This window comes from Nothoprocta perdicaria, unplaced genomic scaffold, assembly GCF_003342845.1.
Source record: "Nothoprocta perdicaria isolate Ctin4 unplaced genomic scaffold, notPer1 scaffold_71, whole genome shotgun sequence".
Lineage (NCBI taxonomy): Eukaryota > Metazoa > Chordata > Aves > Tinamiformes > Tinamidae > Nothoprocta > Nothoprocta perdicaria.
The window spans coordinates 2672467-2696762 of record NW_020455988.1 but is presented as its reverse complement, the minus strand read 5'-3'; the positions used below and the strand labels follow the sequence as shown (position 1 = coordinate 2696762).

Here is a 24296-nt window from a genome sequence, read left to right as displayed (position 1 = left end):
ATGCACCTTTTCATTCTACTAGAATACTAGAGGTTGCTTTTTTTAATTATGAATTTGAACAGTGGTTGTACTGAGCTTACAAATAAACTTGTAAAAAAGAGAAAAGTGTTTAATTTGTGTCAAATATTAAATGTATTTGAACTGGCACAAGCTAACTAAGAACTACATCATTCATTGCATCATGGCCACATTATCCCATATGCTTTGCAATTAATTTTATACTTCAGTGCTCAGTTTGACTGAAAAAGAGAAAACAGTGATTAGGCATGTTTACATTATCACTCCATCCCCTGGCCTGTGCGAATTCCTGCTTCCAGATGGCCAATTTCTGTCTTTTTCCATATGCTGCCTGCTTTAAGTGCCACCACAGGCTGCCAGGAGCCTGCGGTGCCGCAGAGCCTTCTGCTGCGGCGGCTGCCATGAGCCTCGCGGGGCTCCTGAGCCCGGAGCGCTCGGGGCTCCTGTGCCCGCTGCCTCTGTGCTGAGGTTGGCCTCGAGGCAGGACTCCTGCACTCACCCTTTACTGCACGTTGCACCCTCATTTTAGTTGCTGCAAATGAGGGACTCTAAGAGAGCAGCATATAGATTTTATGGGCATCAATTTGCGTTATCCATGAATGAATTCATGACATTTTGCTAAAAGGGAGGTGGTCTTAATTGTTATGACTCTATCATCTCAAACTCAGATCAAAAAGTTCCTATATCTTAAAATTAACCTCTGCTTAAAAACGGATTAAAAAAATAAGTATTGGGACTGTTTTGAGAAGTTAATAGGTTCTCTTAATACCAATACYATTTCACTTTTTAGGGAAAGAAATAAGTGGCTTGTTCCCCACTGCAAGACAAWGGAGAAGCACCGTAAAGCATTAATGCTTTTCATTTTAGAGCTGTAGGACTACATAGGGCTGGTTCTGTAAGGAGATTGTGTTCCAAGCAAAAGGGCTACAGTCCTTACCCTTCACACTTCTGCTGCTGAACAGACCCCAGCTTTGGCAGAGTGATCTTTCCCTGCAGTAAGATTCTGCTCTCTGAAACATTTTAAAAATTAATAAACAAATCACACATACAGCTTCAGCCATCATTTACTTCCATGTGAAATGTATTGTTTTACAAACAGCCACAGATGAACTGAACACTAAATTCCCACATCAATTAGGTAACCACTCCACCTTTGTTTTCCATTTCCAGATAGATAAAGCTACTATTAAAATAGCCCCTACTTAAGTAACTGAGTGCCTCCATTAGCTACTCCAAGGGCAGGAACACGCTCAGAAGTCAGTGGTTGATGCAGTACCCATGAAGTGCAGCACAGCAACCTTTAATCATCCYGCACAGCCTCAAAGCACCCTCCCTTCTGGTCAGGGGATGGGGATGGACTGAACTAGCTAGGGATTGTATATTCCCTATGCAAGGGGAGAGAACAGCGACACATATGGTAAGGAAACTCAGTGAAAATTTAATAGCTGGACTTTACAAACGTCTGCAAAAAACTTACCATAGAACTTCCTGGTATTTTTAATCACTGTACTGGAGTTCCAAGCTTTCTCAGGAAGTTATTTTTGTTTGGAAAGAAAGGCACATACAAAAAAAGGTGTGTGCGTGCACACACATGCACACAAACACAGAGCACGCTAACTCTTCTGTATACACAGATATAAATATATGCTCTACAAATAATACAGTTTCAGAAATGCCTGCCTAATTCAGAAGTCATGTTTCTTAAGCCTTTGAACTTGTCATCTGATGGCCCAGTTTCAATCACCAGGAGTTATATCATGTTGATTTTAATTTTTTTCCCCTATTTGAATTCCATCTCTCTGCACCACTCCATGCCTCAACAATTCAGATCCTCTTCCTGACCTCACACCCACACATTTCAAATAACTGTTGACTGCTAACCTCTCTAGTGACTCACTGTCCGGCCAGCCTAGTCACTGTATGTTTAGCTCACTCATCCCTTAAGGCACCATCAACAGTTAAAAATATTTTAGAAAAACTGTTTTAAAAACATGTCTCTAAACTGTTTTTAAAATAGCAGATACAACTGATTAGTGGTTTTGGTTTCCTCCAGAAAGACTGAACATGCGTGGTGTTTACTCAGCAAACATAGCAGGGGCTGAAGGTCTGTATTTCCACATGCGTCTTTCTTACGAATGTTCACACATCTCTGGCTCTTCTCCAGCCTCAACACCTTCCTCATCTTTGTTCTTATTTGGTTGAGCCTTCTGCAAAAGTCTGGGTCCTGCCAAGCCAATAGCCAGGGCTCCAATTGGAGCTGTGATCAGGATGGCCAGGAAAGCTATTGTCAGTACATCCATTCCATAGTTTTCCAGCTGCTCATCCTGATGTCTTCTTGCAGTATCCAGAGCAAGGGAGCCTATTGCAGCCTGCAGGAAAGAGAACTGCTCAGATGCAGAAGTAACTATTAGCATTGAGAGGAGAAAAGGGTTTTATCATTCAGTTCATACTTAGTACATGACAAACTTTGTCTTTAATGTCTTTAATTCATTCATCTACTTCGCTTCTAGGCACAATGTAAAAAAGTAACGATTATATTACATCTCTGGTAATGATTTTCACTTGACTACTCTTTCAAGGTGCTAAACTAATGGGTTGGTAGCCCTCTCTGAAAAACACTTCTGAGCTGTCATGTTAATCCCACTTCTGGGAAAGGGATCATTAACAAAACGGACCTGTATATCTCATATTGCAGCTGTGAAAAAGCTGTATCTTGAGAAYAGGTCCTGATGGTAGTCAGCTAGTAGCAATTTCTGAAAGTTTAGTTTATAAAATTTGCAATATTAAATATGCTGCTTTATTTGTGTTTGCAAATAACTATGCTATTGAGACAAAGTCCTAAGGGACCCAAGATCAATGATATAAAAAACCCACAATCTGCCTCAGGCTTATCTAGCAATAACACTGTAAAGGTCACCTGTTCTTAAAAATGCTACCTCTTCTTAAAAATGCCACAAACTAAAACCCCTTCTGAGCCTCTACTTGCGACCATTCCAGCAGACAATTCATGTACTGCCAGATAAAAACTCCTAAAAATCTGTATGTAAAGCCAAAACAATCTGCTATATCAGCTACAATCACGTCTACAATCTACATATACAATATACATATACATATGTAGCTGCTATATCAGCTACAATCAATATCTACAATCAAGTCTGTTTGTACATTTTGTTGGCATTGAAAAGAGTAGGACCTCAGATACAAGCAAAATGCCCTTACACTGCACAGAGGAAGCCTCCTTGCACTTCCTCAGTAGACTTAATGCTGAGCTATTTAGATTATGAACAACACAAATACTACTTGTCAGCTGTTAATGGGCTTCTTCTCCCAGTCTACTTTGTTGTTAGCCAGGCAAAGTTCTCCTAAGGACAGGAAATACAGTGTGTAATGGAAGCAATGGCTTGCTTTACCTGGACAGTAGCTTTGGGCATCCAGGCCAACGAGACAAATACTTTCTCCTTGAAAGTAAACCCAGCAAAACACACCATCAGGAACGTGACTAGGATTCGTACGACAAGGGCAATGCCTAATGTAGCAATACAGAGTCCTATAAAGACAAAACCTTTGTCAGCACTACTGCACAATGGTGTCTGAGTGGAATAAGCTTCGTAACGTGCATTCAACATACATCTTAACCACAGACTGGACACTACTAACGGGCTGGATAACTAGTGAATGATCTTACCAACAGTTTCAGGCCTAAGCGACGTAACAGATACTTCTGCTCCAATCAAACCAAAGAGAAAAGGCTGAAAGATGTTCCATGCAACTGCAACAATTTTTTCTACTGCCCTCTGCAACAAAAAATGGAGAAAAAAATCTGTAAATTCATAACCTGGACAATTGCACACAACATTCAATTAATCAAAAGACCTAGGTAAAACATATCATAAAGACTGGTCAGACTCTCAGTTTATGATTAACTTTTGACATAGGCTAAAAGGTCTAGGGTTAGATGTACACCTTGCAGAGGTCAGAGTATTGAGTTCTCTCAGTAAATGAGTATTTACTCTTTTAAGAGAACAGAGGGGTGCGAAGAGAACACTGATGTATGAATAATAACAAAGCAGTTGTTAAACTAGAAAAAAGTAAAATACAACTGAATTTCCACAAAGCTGCTTGTTCCTCCATTTATGCCTTAACAAGGTCAAATCTTCATAAATTTCAGTACCAGCCTCTCTCTGATCCTACTGCACTCAGTTGGAGGTCTTGCTCCAAGTGAACAGGAACAAAGTTAGGCTAAGGAAAACTGAAATTCCACCTTAGTCAAGAGTATTGAGTTTTTAATGGGATGTGCAAGTACAAAAACACTCTTTGTTTAAACTTCACACTTGCTTTGTGAAGAGGTGCATTTTTACATTTAAAAACTTTTTTTTAAATTAAGTGGATTCCACAATAGCAAATGGTGTCCAGGACTGAATGTGTTAAAGTGTGGGGCTCTAAGGTCCTAAGCATTTTCCTCGTTTTCTCATTTCCCTAATATTTTACCACTTAAAAAAAAAAATTCTGCTTACTGCCCATCTATTTGCTTTAGCATTGGGAACACTGTTCCTTGCTTTCTGTGGACTATGCTTGCTAAGCTGCTTCCACCAGGACTGGTACAGTACAGTGTACAAGACAGCCTGGGAGAAGGTCAGTACCCAGCAACACACCAACTAAGCAGTAGGCAGACCTCTTCGAATGTATCTGATAACAGTGTCTAAAATAAGCRCATAAGTGAGCTCCTCTCTGTCAGTATATGTTACGCTTCATATGGATACTGAGAGACAAGGACAGCAACTTCCAGTCATACTAAGTGTCCCCAAATTGGCACAGAATAAAGCTTAAATCTGTACATTCTGAATCTGAAAGCTTTGTCAATGCACTGTTGTTGCTCCTGCCAGAAGACAAACTCCTTTGGTGTGGCATGCTTATTTGTAGGAACATTTACCTTGTTGTCAGACCATCCAACCCCAGCAACAAATGCTAGAACTAACGTGCAGAGCCCTCCTGATCCAGGGAAACCAAAGCGGGTGCTGCCAAAAACAGCAAACATGGACAGACCCAGAACAAAATACGATCTCTTCCATGCCAGAGATGCCTGCAACAAAGGAAAGAAATGAACAAAAAAAAAGGTTTAGAAACAAAGTAAAAAAAGGTTACATATCATTTTAACAATAACAAAGGATACAATAATGAAGGGATCAAAACTTTCAAGTAAGATGAATTATTTGTTTGGGCTGAGGGCTTGTAATTGCTGGAAAACTAACATTCTGGAAACTTAATGTTTCTTCTTCTCCTCTGCCCATCTAAAAACTCAGTGCACAAACTTCTTTTTCTACCACAAAGAACATAATGTTCTGTTCTCACATCCCTAATTCAGCTCTGTGATAACTGTACAGTCAAATACTAGAACAGTTTATCCAAAGAGGGGTGGAATCCTTGCCACTAGATGGTTTTAAGGACAAGTTGAACAAACTTCTGTCAGGAATAGTCTAAGTTTATTTTATCTAGTCAGACAGTTACATCATATGAACTCTGCAGTTCTGCTCCATCATTTTTATCAGGTGGGCTCCTCTGCCATATTTTTAGTATTATTTAGTAAGAAGAAAACTTGCTTCCACAGAGGGCATTAGATGCTTTGCAAATTGATCTCAGCAGGCCAGAACACATCTACTTTCTTCTACAAATTTACGTTCAGTTARTCACCACTTAATATCAAATTAATCCATCACATAAAATACAATTTTCTTGAAGGCAACACATTCTAATTACTGTTACTGATACGTGAAATTACTTAAAACACATTATCTGTTCTGCTCCTTTCTGCTCTTGTATCTGCTGGAAATGTCTAATGGAAGCACTTTTGAAGTATATCAGCCCTAATTTTTACTGTGTGAAAGAGCATTCAGACTCCTCCCCACATGAGTGGAAGTTTCCACTGCTTCAGTGGGATCAGAATGGTGAGCTGGGGTTCCAAACTCTCCATTAAAAAGGACTCTCAGATCATGTGTTAGTATTGCAAATAAATAAACTATTAGAAAAGAAATCAGAGCTTCATTTACAATAGCAAATTTATCATYTGGAAGCTGTTAGTATAAGTTTTGGGTGCTGTTTTCACCCAGAACAGCACCATTATAAGCTTGGAAATTAGTAATTTAAGAATAGCAATATTTTATAGAAAACTACCTGTTTCCCCAAAAGAAACATTTTAAAATTATTCTTAGTTTTCACCTGATCATGGCTTGGGAAGTACCGAAGAAACATTCCCAGAATGGCCCCTGCTGCTGTGCCAACCGCCACCTCCAGCACTCCRCGGAGCACGTTGTACAGAGTAGAACCTAGTGGCAAAAGCAGAACGAGTTCAAGGACTCTAATGCAAGGGACCCTCCAGTCACAAAAGCTGCTGGACCTAKGAGGGTGTTTAAATTATTTGAGAGTAAAGGGTTCCAGGAGGGAATGTATAGATCTGGAAGAACCTGATGGTGCATTTCTCCCTTTGCAAGCTTCATGCCAAGAAAGTGCGTCAGAGAGAGGAAGAGCCACTGCCAGAGCACATCCAGGCCCCGGGAGGACTGAACGCGCTTACGCTGGGCCTGCAGGGTCCAAGCCTATCAGCCCACAGAGCCAGAAATAAAGATCTCCCAATGTTTTGTGACCCACAGCTTCAAGAGTCAAGTTACACTAACACTTTTATATGGGGATATTAAAATAATTTTTTTTCAGCCATAACAGAACAAGAACTCCTCAAAATATGAGGGTTTGTTCTAGCCTTTCCCAGCTGCAGAGAAACAAGCATACCAGAAGAGAAAGCTATTCCAAGGCAGGTGTTGAACCCTGTAATGGCCAGGATGTCATCAATGCTGCCAGCAGCCATCAGCAGGGTTGGGACACCCTTTTCCACGCCATAACCCCCTGCTTGTAATGTCAGCATTGAAGGCACCACAACAGCAGGGGAAACGGCACCTAGAACAAATCTGAAAACACATGGTTTCTCTTCACATTCTGTCTTTAACAGAACAAATAAAAAAAACAAGTCCTCAAAACTTTCTGACCCTATTCCTTTTAAAGCATAAGTACACAGACCTTTGAGACATTATCTTTCCCTGTTAATTATGAAGATATTTCTATGCAGTTTTAAAGTCAACTTTTACTTCCTGTCAGCTCAAAAGTATTGAAACAGAGCTCCATGGACTAGGMCTTTAGTCTACACTGCCAGCCAGGCGTGTTCCCTGATATAGCTCATGATTTTCCAACTAGGAACCTAACCTCATRGCTATGACTTGGGACCCTAGTTCCTTCTCATGAAGGAAATCAGTGTGTGTTAGAAGAATGTCATTCTTCCTCTTCCAATATATATGTCCTGACCAAGTCTACAGTTCAGACAGAACCTAAATGGAAAAGGTTTCCTATGATTAATATTCCAGTATTTAACATGCCATATTCTTACTTTCCAGTGGCAGGGAGGGTAGGGTATAGGCATCTCTTCAAGTGGATATTTTCAATTTCAGCACAAAGACTCTCCCCAATGTGGTACTATTCTTGGTCCTTAAAGGCTCTCTGTGTTGTGGTTAAATATCCAGGGATTGCCCCACCCTTCTTCCTTCTTTAAGTGCTCAGATCACAAACAAAGCAGAGTAATGATGTAAGTACTCCTCCACAGCCTGGAAATACGACCTCTAAGTTAGCCACAGAGCCAGACAGGGATGGTAAGCAAACAACCACAGGGGCTAGGCACATTTTCCATCATATTTCACCACCGGGTAGGCCACTATTAACTGACATTCAACTGAGCTCTCTTTTTGACAGAGAACTAAAATTGTGATCACTTAACTATGACAGGACAAGAGTAACCTTTGTTATACAGAAAAAAAGAGTGTATATTACCCTAATATAAATCCCCACTGCCATGGCAAATGCATGAACAAGTAGGCGAAAACAGCAGCTGTGCATGTCTCTAAGAGGCATGGTCCAAAAGAAAGCCGCAGACAAACTGCTTTCAGCTTCTTAAGAGCCTGTAATGTAAGCACATTCAGACATTAGCATCTGTACCCTCAGGGTCCTAGGGAAGAAAAAAAAAATTCAAGGTCTGATATGGTTTGTTAAAGAATCCCCTTTGAGCTGCAGTACAGGTTATGGCAGCTTTAAAAACAAACACAAAAAAMCCCCATAACSTAAGCCAGAGATAAGCTCAAATCAAACGGCTTTGGATTTAAAATTGTAAGCATGGCAATGAAACCTCTGGATCTGTGTTTGATAAGGCTTCTGCACATCTGAGTAAGCAGGGGCAAAGAAYGGACAGAATTTGTTTCATTAATAGTTGGTCCCATACCTGTGGATCCAGGCCAAGTCCTGCTCGGGTCAAGATAATGGAAAGAGCAATATTCCTGAGTGCTGCAGACCAGTGGAGGTTTATCTGGATGATGTCATTGATGACTGGGGTATTTCGGATGAAAAAACCAGCAAGCAACATCCCTTAAGGAAAAATAAACAATYGGATATTTATTTCAAAAGCTGGAAATTGTTAAGAATACTCCAAGGTACCAGAAACGCAGGTATACTGAAACCATGATGCTGAGTTCCTTGAGAAACCTAATCTAAAAAGGCTAATCATGAACTAACAGACTTAAAATTGATTGGCTATGCAATACTTATGCAAAGCTGGGGTGGGGAGACAGGAAAAGAAACACAGTCAGAAGCTTGCTTTTGTTCCCTATTTGATCTACTTCCAAGATCCMACCTTTTGCACATATTAGCTTTGCAGGTGTCTGATTAGACAGTTTTGCCATTTGAACAGCAGTCCTGSAAAAAGGTAGGAAATCATGGAAAAGGATAACTTTAAATAGAATGTGTAAAGATTCACCACTACATGTGTGCTGTTRTTTTTTATGGCATAACTTCTCATTAGCCATGTTAAGTAATAGGAAAGACCAAAAGCAAACACACACTGTGCTTAGGTTGCTCCAAGTCTGGTAAGAACCTGTAAGCTTTGGCTGTGAGCATGATTTGCCCTGGAGCACTCTCAATTTTTGGACATTTGTTTGTCGGGAGGGTTCAAAAAGATCAAATAGCACTATAATTAATCTGTAGTGCCTCATGGTAATTATGTCAGCCTRTGGGCTAAAATAGTGATTACAGGCCTTATTTAAAGGCTGCATGAGGTCCAAGCCACTAGAGCTGTCCAGATCTAGAAGCGTGTTGAACAAAGCTAAAAACCCACCTTAAAAGGATATTTTTACTGTTCCGCTCCAGGTTGTTTGCTGCAGAAATCTGTCTGCAGTACATACCTGAAGAGCGCTATGCCTATCCAAATGTCTCAGTAGCAATTTCATTCCCTTTTTCCTCAATGGCTGCAGCTCACTGTGAGGTATATAGTAGCAAGAGCTACATTAAACTGCATCTGGTACAGATGGATCAAAGGCAAAAAATTCTTCTGTGAGACTATAAGATTTGTATTCTTAATGTTCAAAAGAATATTCAAACATGTCTTTTTTCGCTTTTGACTCATATTTCTCCAATTTGCCCCAAAGACTGGGAATCCAAGCAACTCTGTCCTGAGCAACTCAACTGACATGTGCTCTCATGCTTAAGCTTCTACTGTTCAATATTAAGTTGATAAAAAAAAGTTGATATGTCAATATTTACAATTGATTTAAATTAATATCAACAATAATTATTCCTTGTGAATTTATTTTTTTAGAATTCAGTTATTTGACAGAAAGAAGGAAATTGTTARGTTACTAGTAGAAAACAATTTATTTGGAAAACGCTTTCCTAGCCCGCATGAGATGCATGCAAAACAGCTCAGTTCTTTAACAAATAATTATTCCAAYAACCACATTAAAACTGCTGTTTAGTGAGATTATAAACAGATTTTAAGTGAAAGGGATGGCAAGGACAGTAAATTTTGAATGCCTRGGTGTACAACTCTCTGCCCCTCAAAGAATTCAGAGGACCTTGGTAACATACACACTATTTCACCTGGGCTAACAGGGGAAATTTTGCACCTTCTCTGAGAGAAATTGATACAAGTCACTCGGGAAAAGCTACAGATTTTGATCTTCAGGCAGTTYGAATGTTCCCAGTCTTAATACATTTAAGATATAGATGTTTCCTGACTGTCCGGATGACAGAACTACCCAAGAAAAACCAAAGGATGTCTTACCAAGAAGAGCAGGAAGAGGAGGCAACGTTGGTATTTTTATGAGTCCAAAAATYTTCCCTCCAATGACAGAAAAAAAATAAAGAAACAGAATTCCAAACAGGTTTCCACCTGGAAGGCACTCAGCCCCAGTGATGGACCAAGTCACAGCCCAAATCAGGACCACAATCACAACTGGAACAAAACAAGAAAAAGCCATATTTAACAATCTCTCTAGGATGACTTTGTTCATTATTAGGTCACATCTGCTTTTCTTCTCTGGAAAAAGCTGCTATTCATCTCAGAAACAAAAGTACTTAAAAATAAGTTTAATCCTAACTATGTAAACTTTGATATTCCCTAAATAGATTCATTATTACTATTAAATTATTGTAATAAATTTATTATATAATAATTTATTTAATAAATTTATTAAACTATATTATAATAAATTTATATTATTATCTAAATAACTTACATTTATATAAGTTATTTATAAATAAATTATAAATTATATCAATTTATATAATGAATAATATATCCATATAAATTTATATATACTAAAATACTACAGAAAATGAAAAAAGAAGAATCATTAGGGAACAGAAAGGACCAAGTGAGCCTTGACCTACTGTGAAAAGCAGTCATCAGGTCCTGTATCCTTACAACTGAGATTTTCATTAAYACTTATCTTGCATTCATGTAACTGCTTTCTTCTGAAGAAAAACTGTACTAAGAGGCTGCTTCTGTTCAAGACCGACAGTGGGTCCAGTCTCATTATTAAAAATATTTAAGTATGATTCTGCAGCTAGATGGGTAGCAATACACTGCTATCTATRGGGGAAAAAATCCCCAAGCAGGTCCTGTCTCTAGGCTCCTTAAGACAGTAGACATTTTTCTTCATGCAGCGAACAGGCACAATACAGAGAAAATAAGCTCTTAATGTGAAAATATTACACTCATTTCAAGTTCCAAACACATTATACAAGGAAACCAGCATGCACAGATATACACGTCTAAGAGTGAAGGAGAATTAAAAAAAAAAAAGCAACAAAAAGCTTTATGAAAGCACATGAAAGTATATTGCACTTTCAGACTGGGTTTTTCTTTATCTTATTATAGTAGATGGTAAAGGAGAGATTAGCTGATTCTCAAATGCAGAAGCTCAAAACTTCCAAAAGAGAGACAGTAGAGGCTGTAGTCGCAGCTAAACCAATAAAAATACATCTTCTTCGGAAAAGACAGAAATAACTGGTTATAAGGGTCAGTGTGCCTTGAGGATGGGTTTCTTGGCTTTGCAACCCAGAGCACTAACAAAAGACATCATTAGAGTGTATTGTGTTTGTAGACTCAATTCCACAACAAACAAACCAGCATGCTAAAAATGCACTGTGTTTATAACCATATTGCYTTCAATCCAAAAAGAGCAATCCAGAAAAAAAAGTTAGGGCTCTTACTTCTGAACAAAACCATTCACAAAAAGGTAAATAAACCTATGTTTAACATGGAAGACAGAATGGAGGAACATGCACATCTTTGTTCTACTTGAACATTTCTTCTACTAAGATGTTGAAAGATGTGCTACATTAAACAGCTATTTCCCTTCATTACTTTTGAGAAAAATAGTCAGACATCATACCCAGAAAATCAAGTACTACTTGGCCATTTGTCAGTTCAGCTAAAGCATTTATCTTACGCACCGTTTGTCACTATTCGGGCCAGTAAACCTTGAGGAGGACAAGCAAATATTTGCATCCATGTTCTTGCAGGTGTTGAAGCTATCTGTTCCCAAGGCTGCTGAGGACAATGATTCAGGAGAGCAGTTTCTTCTGTTTGTATATTCCCATCAGTACCTTTGGGGTCCACTGTTGGCCCTTCCTGTATTAAAACAGAAAGATTCTCTCAGAAGTGGCACAATATGCATGCATTTGTAGCAGTACACCAGACACCTGTAATCTGATAGAATATCTATATTAATTAAACAATTGCTACACTGCAGGCTGGGCTCTTTATTTTTATTTATATATTTTTATACACATATATACACATACATGAAAGTATGGATATACACATACATATACTTTCATCTATATATCTGATAAAAATGGTACTAACAGGCTGAGTTCAGCTTGTCTTTTGTCTGAACTAAATAATTGTCAATATTTTCTACAGTTGGATAATGTTTTGGTCTAGAATACTGTGTTGGATTTCATGGTAGAATTGATGATTAGCATTAGCATTGTTTCAGGGCAACAATGATCTGTCATAACACTCCTAAAYAACTTCTGTTACAAAGCTTAGAATGAAAAAAACATCATCTACTATTGATTAGTTAAAGAAGAAAGAAACAGCACAGAAGGCCAGTGACAACATTACTCACTTGATCCATTRCTGGAAGGCTCAAACTGATAAGTCAAGAGATGGAGAAAAATCACGTCGGGAGCTTTTTTCCCCTCTCGACGAATGATTTGATCAAACTGTTCTCTTATACTGATTCATCTACTTACCCATATTCACAGCCAAAATATTTTTCTGACCATTTTTGGGTATGTCTTTTGCTTTATTTTAGGGTYCTTATTTCTGACAAGTTAATCATCTACCTCCCCTTGTAATTATTCACCTTCATGTCAGCTAGTTGTCATAGCACAACAATGGAATTCTTGCCTACCCTGTGGCTTGGCCATCATCCAGTAATAGTTCCGCATTTCCCATTATTTCTGTCTTGTGTGTGTGTATACATATATACACACACGTGTGTGTATATATATATACACACATATATATACACACACACATATGCATCCCTTACTCATTGTTATGGATGGAACACCAAGTCTTGTGAGCTTTGAGTGTAGAGTTACTTCGATATCCATCCTGTGACTAGCAGTCACCAGCTACTCATGCTTACAGAAGATCTTCAGCACCTCTTACCAGTCAATATCCTATTCTCTCTGAAGTATCTGTAATATTARGAATTTTATTCTTACTTCCTTTTACCCTAGTCTATTTCAAAGTTATCTTTTTCTAAGTTAACTCCAGAAATATTCATATGGAAAATTAAAAATGTTTTATTGATTTTAACAGATTAAAAAAAGCAAGGGAGAGATACACAAACAACTTTTAAACATACTGATAAGCACAATTTAAAGCAGAGAAGAAAACTTAAGTCCATTCAACTTTTCTCCATAACCAGCTGTGAAACTTAAACTGATTCATTTTCTAATTCAAGCTGAAATTGAGTCAATGATTTCCAACTGTCCAACACACTACAGACTTTTTTCTTTTGACTGAACTTAATAGTTATTTGCAAAGAATTCCCTCCCTGAGAAGGAGAAATCTTTTTAAGTTCCCATCAGCATTTGAATAGCTACAGTAGAAAACACAGAAGGAAATTTCTTTTGACTAAATCTGTACTTTGAGATCTTAATTACCYGAGTTCTGTCATGCAGAGGGATCATGCCATTTTTCACACCTGCTGACAGCTCAGAATCTTCCTTCTCATTTCCAGTATCATCTTTTACCATTGCGGTCATCCTACAGAAAGCAATAAACAATAAAAAGGTTAAGGAGAAGTAAATAAGGCTAAAGAGAATAGCAGTCCTTTGAGCAATATTGCTTCCTTCCACATAGACCAGAAATAAAACACACAGCCTGATTTTGAATTTAATGTAATAGCTTTTTTTGCATATCTGTGTATGCTCTACATAAGAACAAAAGACAAAGTTCTGGACTAAATTAAGCTTGTAGAGTACAATAAACCCTAAAGGTTGTAGGAGCATGGTGGTCTGTGCAAAAGAATATTGCCCTCTCACATATATTTTATGCCTTCTACAGCACAGAAGGTGCTTGGTTGTCCACAATTCCTGCCAGGATCATTAGTCCTCAAAGTGTCACAGGGCCTGTTAACAAGGCAACATAAGCGCCCAAGAACAAGCACCCATTTCCAAAGTACACGTTTTTTTCCTAGTTTAAAATCTGAACAAAGCCACCTTGATTTTCAAGGAATTATTTCAAGAAAGTGGTTTCTATTAGACATAGCTCTTCACAAACACATTGACTCAAAACCTAAGAAATAAAAGATGCCTGAATGAGCTGGTTTATTGTGCCAATCAGATCTGCATGCTCCACTTAGTCAAATTACCTACAAATCCGGCTGCAGGATTTGTTTGGTTTGGGAGATTTCACTCTTCAGCACCGCCCTGGCTCCCTACAAAACAAGTAACATGAGTCGTGTTGCTCTTATTTGTGCCCTTAGAATACTGGTTTCCAAGCAGGAACTATAGAACTCATAAYTCTGGGAACTTCTGTGAGCCTGAGAACCCAAGCCAGGAACATAATTCAGTGTTTTATTATTTGACAGTTGCATATAGCAGAAGCAGTTCACCGCCTCTTCCTCAGATGCTATATTTGTTTAGCCAAGATGCCTTTGAYCCCCACCAGGTAAGTCCAATGCACATATTGCATGTATTTCAAGACAAGACTCAGCAGGCTTCAGTGCTCTCTGCATCTCAGCAATTTGGAAATGGGCAGCTTTTTATTAAAAAAAAAAGTCTAGCACATTACTCTGACCATAAAAAAACTATTTGAGCCAGAACTACTGAGCCAAAAAAATTAATTCCTTCTTAGACTGCTGGAAGCAAKTCAGCAAGGCAGTTCTCACAGTTACCTACCTTTCAGTTTATAAAGATACACTTGATATCTAGGATTGATTGACATCATGAACAAAGACAGGGTTTATTGTAACATCTGGGTGTTTCTGAGACATTCTGATGTGAAACTGGTTCAAGACAAGGTTAAGACAGAGAAAGAAAACTGAGCTACAGGCAAATATTTGCACTAATACAACAGTTCTCCTTTCTTTCAAGTTTAAAATGTTACTTTATTTGAATTCCACTACTTTTCTGTATCTTTTTATTATTCTTTGTGGAAGCAAATAGTATCAATGTTCTTCATGAAATAACTGATACCTTGAATTTTCTCAGAAAACTGTTCAGCATTTTGCCAGGGTAGTCTTTTCATTGAGGCCAGGACTCCATGAATTCCCATCTAGTGACCAGAACTGCAGGTACCTAGATTCTACCACACAGTAACTCCATGCATGTACTGCATGCATGTACTACATGTACTGCTAATAGAGGTRTAAAGGGAACAAGAGATGGATGGAGCAAGAAAATTTGATTTCCTGCTTCAGTTTAGCGGGGATGACTTCACGGTGGGAGGGAAGGAATCTACTATTGTGTGTGCTGCCCTTCTTTCTGGAAAGGGAGGCTTTGACCCTGCCAGCTTCTCCATGCTCTTGCTTCTCATCAATAGCTAGTTGGATTAGTGAGGCCAAAGTGAGTGCTTGGCTCACAAACACAAACTCAAGCCAGATTTTTTTTTTTTTTTTTTTTTTTTAAAGTTTCACTGCCATATGCCAACAAAACCAAGAGAAAAACCATGCAGCATAATTTATGACACACAATAAAGGCTTCTACATTGGAAACCAATCAGTAAAAGATTTAAAGGAATGTAAAATACATAATTTGGAAATTACAAGATTATTACAGCTGTTTTTTGTTTTTATTTTACTTCTTTTAATTGGGAGGCAGGAGCAATCTGAGCCAGAGCAGAACTCGGGACAACTGGCAGGCGCRGCATGTACATGCCTGTAGCGTTAGCTCCATTGCCCTGGAGAGAGCCAATGCTTTTGCTCTGCCCACGCAGACAGCACAGAAAGGAATATAAATAAAATACGACAACCACCCTCAGAACTACAAGCACAGAAAAGAAATAACATGGCAGGAGATGTACCAGGWGACAGTAAAAGAGGAAGAAACAAGGCACACATTGGCCAGAAAAAGACGTAAGCAAGCCCTGATGCAGTCAGCTTCCCCTGCCAGCTTCCTGCCTTCAAGGCCACCGCAGCCCCCTCACGTAACCCGTCCTCTTGCATCCAGCCCCAGGGRATGGAGATGCAGGACAGAGGAGGAGATGCAGAAAACCCACCTGAGGAACAACAGAGGTGACGGAGAGAGAGCAGGTCCACGCGCAGCCCGTGCCGAGGCACTAGCCGTGCTCGAGAGAGGCGAAGGGACGATAATTCGCGGGCTGCAAGAGGGAACAGCTCTGTGCCAGCGCTGGCTCCTCCCCTGCTGCCGCTGCCTCGGGAGACACGGCTTCCCCCGAGCAGGCAGCAGCAACCACAGGCTGAAGCTTGGGAGGATCCGAAGAGCTTCCTGKATGCCATCTTCTCTCTCTGCACTGGGAAGGAGAGTCTCTCTCTGGCAGATAGCACGACAGGTAGCAGGATGCAGGAGGCACTAGGATCTGRATACAAATATTTGTCTATTTGCATTGCTTCCACCAATATACTGCTACTTCTCAAAAAACAACTAAGAGCATTCCCCTCCTCTGGTAAGTACGTGTTAGGCAACAGGATGGAGCTTGTGTCTCTGCCTCATGCAGCAGGCTGGGTGGGGCAGACACCAAAGCAGCTTTAAACAGAGCATGTTGGTCCTTTGTGCCTTGCAGCATCACACAAAATTAGGGCTGACTAGAAATCTCATAAAAGCTAAACCTGCTTTTCCATCAAAAAAAAATTCTCCATAAGGACTATAAATAAGGAAAGTTGCTCTCCTATTCCCCCCAAATTTGATTTAATGTGAAAGAACAAAAAAAAAATCCCTTTTCATATTATCACTGGGAGGTAAAGGAGAAGGGAAGCATGCAGTTCCTTTAAAAAACAGACTAGGGATTAAAGAGGTCACAAGAGCATTAAGGAATGATCTCATTTAGTAATTCTAGAAAATCTTCTGGAAAAGCTGAGGCCTTGGAACACATTTGAAGTTTTTAGCTGTTAACACAACTGCAAAAAGTACTGCTTATATAGTAAAGGATAAAAGTCTGTCAAAAGCCTTGAGACATCAACTTCTCAGACCACCTCTGATATATACTTCTGTACTTTTGTGCTGTGTAAAATGTACATAGTATCACCTATGCTAGCAAAATTGCTCTGACAAAAAGAAATAGTCTGTATATTAAAATCAATGAGCAATAAATACAAAAGTATTTATTTATAGAGCTCAGTAATTAATATACCAAAGTTTGTTATTCTGATTTATACATTCAGAACAGACAACCCCGTGGTTGCTGCAYTGGGGAGAGTCTGTTTCCAAGCTAAGCATTCAACAGTTTCTGGCTTTGTGTTCAACTCTGAAAGCACTGAAACAGGAGCCTGCCATGCTGAGCTTTTAACATTTTAATTTACCTCAGTGAGCTTTGGATGGGCCATTCCAGTTAACAACTTGGACTTTCTGCTTTACCTTATCCTCCTTGTCTGCTAGGGTCACACTACTGAAAAAAAGAAAATACTTAAGCCCCCATAAATAAACTAGACAGGATCAGAATGCTCCAGCATTAAACCCAAGATGAGTTTAAGGAATCCAACATCCACAGTATTTTCTCATTTAAAAATTGTGAGCAACAATATCTCCCATCTATAAATAAAAAAAGTTGGATTTTGACCAGAAAGTTTTCATATCATTGAAAATCAAATCATTTATATTAATGTCTCTATAAATATCAAAGTGCTTAAGTAACTTAAGCAATTTTAAACAATCTGGCAGTTAGAGATATTTCAGAAACACGCACAAAACTAATGTGTATTTGTGTATACAGTTCTTCTTAGAAAAAAATCACATTAGTAAAAATCACATTTTACTCTAATGTTTCACTATTTAGAAATAACTATATCAGTAAAACCAGTTTAGAAGAGAAGCGCCTACAGAATGGTAAAAATGCACTAAAATGTTTTTGAAAACATTATATTAGTGACTTCAATTTTGCAAACTATCTTAACCGAGAAACATGGTCCTTTCCACTTTTTGTCTTTATCTTTTCAGATAGGTTCAATCACAAGCTCTTCAGAGGTAGCCATCTCACATCCTCCATGGATGATTAGTTCATTGTCGGTCAACATAGGTAGACAAATTATACAATGAAATTTATTAATTTTAATAGTTCATGGCTATTAAGTTCAAAAAAATTACATTTATTAGAAGATGGGTTTTTTTTAAGCAAAAAAGCAGTAACAATAAACATACAGAATATGGAACACAGGTTAAATTGAAACCTTTCACCTAACTCAGGGGAGTGTAGCACATTAAAGACATTAAGATAATACATTCTGAACATAAACATTCACATAAAAGGGATTTCAGAGAGTTCACCTGCAGCAATAATACCTTACACTGTGATGTTGTTAGCTCTGTTGAACTGAGCAGAATCTGACCACCTCAGTCAGTAATTACAAGATGACTTAAATGAAAATTTAGATAATGCAGAAAGCAAGATAAGCAACTGAGAGTGACATTCTAACATTTCAATCAACTATAGTCTGGAAAAATACAAGGAGAGTAAACTTAAATCTCTGGTTGCAGAGTGAGGCCAGTAGGAAAACTTGTTGTTTTGTTGGAAGATATTCCCAAACACTTCAAACTACGATTAAGTTACCTACTTAGCCTGATGGATGGTCCTAAATCATTTTTAAAACCATATGCTAGAATGCCCTGTCACAGCTATGCACTAGYTTAGGGCAAATGCATGCCAAAAAAAGTGGCTGTATTCTATTTTTGCATTGGATACTGTAAGCAACACTAAGTTCTTCCACAGTTAACAGACACTCTGCATTCACTCAGCAAATACCCTATGATGCACTCTAAGGCTCAGCTTCAGCACAAACTGACCAAACTCAGGGAGACACTATCGTTTCCCTTTGTATTCTGAAATATGAGATATTCAGGGTTCTGGGCACAAGTGAGGAAGTGCATTTTGTTTGTTTTTCAAAAGGTGTTTAGCATATACATACACACAATCAATCCAATTGCTCTCTAACCTGTTCTGGCTTTGGCCTGACTTTAGTTCTTTCTTGTAGAGGTGGTGTGTGAACAGTTCCTAAACAAAAGTCTAAAATTTAATAATTAAAACTCAACTACATTAACAACCATGATGAAGAATGCTTTTCCAGGGATTAAAGTTGTGTGTTGTGGTATAACATCTCCATGTAATGTCATATTTGTGGYAAGAGAAAGACTGCAGAACTAGCGGCCTAACACCAGAACATGCATTTCAAAAGACAGAATGCCTTCAGAGTAAGATTCAGTACTTTTCAGATTGTTCAACAACAACTACCCTTCCAGCTAACCCTTGACTTCTTTAAAKATCCAGACAAACACATAAAACATGCAATGCTTGTGCAATGGTACTAGGTTAAGAGCAACCCAGTCTAATTACGTAAGTAATGACTTCTCTATTTTTCATCTCAAAGACAGCAGAAATACACCTTGTTCTTTTGTACTCTTAATAACTTTAATTGCCCTTTGCAAGTCCACTGCTCCTTAATAATATCAAACTAAGTTGAGCCTTTTTTTTTTTTTTTTTTAAAGTATTTGCTCAGTGGAAAGGTAGCATAGAAACAGAACGAGAAAGGCACAGACAAGTTGGTTCTACATGCATTTACTTCCAGCTCGACCTTTTCTTGTAGCACATTGTATCTCAGCAAGGGTAGGCTAACTAAAATTATTTTCATCAAAATCTGAAAAGAAAGCATAGCATTCTTCAGAAGTATAAAATTGGCAAGTACCATCGGAAGTTTGGGAAMTGAAGAAGCCCATCTATGTAGTAATCTCAATTTTCCTTGACAAACACAGCTACAGTTATTACATAATTGTTATTTACTGCAAATCTCTACCAATACAGTGTTAACTGGATATTTTAGGACAAAAAAAAATACAAAAGCAACTCTCTAGAAAGCTACTAATCTTGAATACTAGATGCCACAGAAGACATTTGTAGTATTTCCAGATTTCAACTTAATCATCTGCAAAAGAATACTCGTATTATTCAGATATGAAGTATTTTGTCATCTGCTAACCTAGTAGAATATTCCAGGACAAAGTTTCAGTAGCATGAGTGCGTGCTAGACTGTAAAAACAGGTTAAGACTCTCACTAAGCTCTCCTAAATCAGTGCCATCAGTGATATTACACTGCTTAATAGGATAGCTTCCCTAGTCAGAAAAAAATATGTATATTAATGCATATTTCTAAACACTTTGCAACAGAAGTTTTGTTACATAAGGTGGAGCTATGTGCTGTATTGTATTACACTGCTTCCTTCACTGCTTTGTAGTTAGCCATTTAATCATCTCTACATTTCCCTTTAGTCTACCTGAAAGTTCAGACAATACCAAGAATGCTTTAGAGCAGAATCATTATAATATCAGGCCTTCCCTCTCCAAAGCTTCATATTCAAATTTTTATCCCAAAGCCCACACTGTCCCCATGGTGATGACACAGACCTTTAACAACAAAGCAGGGACACTTACCTTGGGAAGAAACATCTTGATCATTAGATCAAGATCATTAGATACATGTTGTGAACACTGCGGCTCATAGTAAAAGCCAAGTCTGGTTTATCACACTCCAAAACAGTTCCATGATTAATAAATCTGGAGTAAGTGCATTAAATATATCACTGTATTTCACTGATGCATGACTTTGTTTCCTTTTTTTTTTTTTTTTTGCAATAGCTAACTCTCCCAAACTAATAAAGTAGGCACAACAGTTCCGATGAAGGAAGCAATGCAACAGTTTATTTCCTGTGRCAAGTATCAGTGATATGAGAAAGACCTCATTCATGGAGAGAGGTATTTAGCAACAGGAAAATTCCAAAAAATATATACCACACAAGCAGAGGGCCTGCTTGCTTGCTGTGGTGTTGGGGGCCAAAGCTATCAGTATGAGATACCCAGAGAGCTGTGGGTAAATTAGAGCTCAATTTTCAGAACCATTGTTTATCTTGGTAACATGGTTGCACACMAAGATATCAGTTTTGATATAAACACATGAAAATTTATGTTAAAGTATAAAGCTTATTACAATTAAAGGCATAATATGCATTTAAATTTAAGAAAGTACTCTTGGAGGACAGGAAAAAGTGGCAAAAGGAGGAGGGTGAAATAGAAGCGGATTACCCTGACATGTTACAGACGACATCAGTCCTTTAAATCTCCTTAGCAAGATTTTCCACCTGTTCCTTCTTGGTGATATCCAGAACTGATATTTGAATTCCTATAGAAACACAGTCTTTAGCTTACTTTGCTTAAAAATCAGCAGTTTGGTTTTCAGAACTGCTGAGGCCTGCAGCTCCCATGCAATTCAAGTGATTTGGTAGGAACAGTCCCCTCTCAGTATTACAGGGAGATAGCAGACCAAGTGACCAACARCTACACTTGATCCTTGAAGCAACAGTTAAATCAGGACAGCAATGGACAGTAGGGCACACTTCTGAAAAAAAGATTCAGTATTTCAAGATAAAAAGGACTGTCACGTAGCATCATGCAAGCAAATGAGTTACTATCCTTCACCACGACATCCATTCCCAATGCATTTGAATTCTGTTCCCTCTCCAGACTAAAGAATTGTAGAGTCCATGTAATCCTCACAAGCTTTCAAGCCCTTTGTAATAAAGTATTAATTCCTTGGAACTAATTACAGGTTTCACATACCATCACATTATGTCTATCCATGTAAAACAGCTCTATAACATTTAATTAATGAAGAAAAATGCTTTTGCATAAATCATTATTAATTTTACATAACCAAGGATTTCATCATAGCAATAACAGAAATTAAGAGGAATTGTAGCAGGCTGATTACCGCAATAATATAGTTTAAGAACAGCCATGCTAATGTTTCTGCAATTATTGAACAAGAAAAACCCGCACATAACCTCAAAAAACATTTGAGTACTTGCTGCTTTTTGCTATAAGGCCCTACTTATTTGAGCCCCTGACTGCTGACACCTTCAGTGCTTATAGCACTGTGTTTTGCTGTACCAAAAAAAAGTTGATACCAAAAACATAATAGCAATTACCATCCTTCTGTTTTCTTCAGAGAAGTTCACTGAATTGAGAAATGCAGTGATCTCAGAATATTGAAAGGTGCCAAACACTTTCCTGCAAACACTTTTCTATAGAACCTGTCCTCCTTCAACAGAAGCATTTCAAGCAGCCAGCCACAGCTGTGCATATGCGGAAGTGAAAAGACCAAAACAAACAAGTGATGCTTCCAGATGAGCCGCAACATGATAGGTCATAATCTACCTGTCACTTYAAATGAGAAGCTTCTAGCAACCTAACACAACTAACTTCTCATCCATGTCAAAACTGACACCTTACTATGAAACARAGGAGCTTATGATACACCCTACCTGCACCTTAATTCCACGTTCAAAGTAAKTATTGGGCTATCCACTCTTCTTGAACGCACCAGCTTGCTTTCTGAAAGGGAATCTGGATGTGCAGAAAAGGAGGAGTCACACTGTACTCCCAGTTTCCTCTGTGCTATTTAATACCAGCAGTTTACATACAAAGCCCTTGTCTCGCTACGGCAAGGAATAAAGCAATGCCCATAAAGACATATCCTGGATATTTTTTTCCTCCTGCTTCTTAAAACATTTGCCATAACCTCAAATTGTATTTCAGTCTACCTTGAACTGACATCTACTACAGATTACTTACCTGGATATTCTCCAGTTCTTGCAGCTTAGACTTGTCTATGTCTGTAGCCATGACTTCGGCTCCTTCTTTGGCAACAGCCTGAAGAACRCAAGCAAAATAAATAATGAGCACTAGGATATAACAGATTTTGATAGAAATAAGTACTGTTTTCTTACTTCTTTTTTGAAATGCAATCGAAGTTCACTCAAGGCAACTATCCTTCTTTTCATTATGGGTAGGCCAAAAGCAATAAGTATCAATAAACCAACCAAGCATAAGAGAGCTACTTAGGGTGCAAGAACATAATTTAAAAAAATTTTCAACTCACAATAGCAAGTTCTCATCCAATCCTTTGTGCTGCTGCAGGCAGCAATATTATCTTCCCATCAAGTTGACCCATATTGCCAAGCTACATAGCCAGAAGCCTTTTCAAAAAATCCTTGCACCTAGGGAAACACCTGCAAGTGTATCCTGGAAAATAAGTAATCCAAGTGTTTCTACTCCCAAGTCCAAGTTCAGAAGAAAAATTGAAGTAGACTAGAAATCAAATAGCTTGTAAACTAGCATCTCCCCTGCATGTTGTCATCTTACCAAGGGGCCCCCCTTCCCCACCCGAACATCAACTTGCTATATTGCAACCATGTAGGGAGCACAGCATCCTGGGCTCCCCAAAACGTATCTTTCCTTTGCTTCTATGACCTAGTCTTTACACACTTTGGGAATCTCTCAGCACTGCAGATCTCCTGCTCCACAGAGCAAGGGGGAAAGAAGGTCTGCCTTTTCTCCTCCACTTTTCTTGTTCTCTGGCAATTACTCAGTTCCCTTGGAGCAAGGGGTAGGGGGAAAAGGAGACCTTGTGAGTACTGGTTAAGGCAGGTAGTTTTCCTCCTGTAGGAGGTTCTGCCTCACTGAACTTGCAGCAGCCAGGAAGCAAAGTGCAGTCAGGTCTGCTCCCCAGCACACCCTCCCTTTCAAGGGGATTGTTACATTTAAGGAAAGACTGAAAGGCAAGTTGCAAACAAATATAAGCAAATGCCATCTTTTGGTTTATTGCTTGTTTACGGAATAAATTACTGAGCAAGATATTTTAAACCATAACCTCAAAAGTATGATTACTGTGTTGCATCAGAATGCAACATCTGGGCTTGTGAAGTGAGCATACCAACAATCTTTTCTGCACTTTCAAGATCTCAAAAGCAAAGTTCTTGAGATAGGTCATGAATGCAGAAAGTTCTCATGAATGTGAAATTTTAGTAAGAGTTCCAAGAATCAGAAAAATCACCTGCAAGTGCTCACTCACAACATAGGAAGGTCTTCATTACTATGACATGTGTCATTTAAGTGAAAAATCCTAATCAGTCAGATTCTTCAAACCATCTTCATACATGTTAAGTAAAATATGCTAGCAATACACTTCCTCCAACTAGCAGGTTTTCTGAACACATCATAGTCATTCTAGCAATATTAAGCATTAAAAATATGACAATATAATCACTCACCAGAAAGCCTCCAAAAACTTGGTAGACTTACTGACCTTTGTAAGAAAGGAAGTTTTAAACTTTTGCTCTGCCTGTTGGGATTTGTAGTTCAACTGTTTCCTAGATCTGTAACAGCA

The 24296-nt window shown here is 38.5% G+C and overlaps 2 protein-coding genes across 2 annotated transcripts; both read right to left on the bottom strand.

Annotated features, from left to right (window-relative positions):
* Positions 1 to 1268: 1268 nt before the first annotated feature.
* On the bottom strand, positions 1269 to 16235 carry SLC9B2 (solute carrier family 9 member B2). Its single transcript, XM_026050849.1, has 12 exons — positions 16130 to 16235; positions 13573 to 13675; positions 11842 to 12019; positions 10166 to 10336; positions 8333 to 8475; positions 7888 to 8015; positions 6802 to 6977; positions 6235 to 6341; positions 4952 to 5101; positions 3707 to 3815; positions 3432 to 3568; positions 1269 to 2387 (listed from the first exon to the last, which is right to left on the bottom strand). The coding sequence occupies exons 2-12, from the start codon at positions 13672 to 13674 to the stop codon at positions 2148 to 2150; spliced, it is 1641 nt and encodes a 546-aa protein (XP_025906634.1). The 5' UTR covers position 13675; positions 16130 to 16235; the 3' UTR covers positions 1269 to 2147.
* Positions 16236 to 19893: 3658 nt separating this feature from the next.
* Positions 19894 to 23081, bottom strand: BDH2 (3-hydroxybutyrate dehydrogenase 2). The gene is given in 7 exon segments (XM_026050895.1): positions 19894 to 19976; positions 19978 to 20000; positions 20503 to 20629; positions 21155 to 21251; positions 22703 to 22711; positions 22714 to 22780; positions 23010 to 23081. Coding segments are annotated over 7 exon segments (435 nt in total). The 3' UTR covers positions 19894 to 19936.
* Positions 23082 to 24296: the final 1215 nt, after the last annotated feature.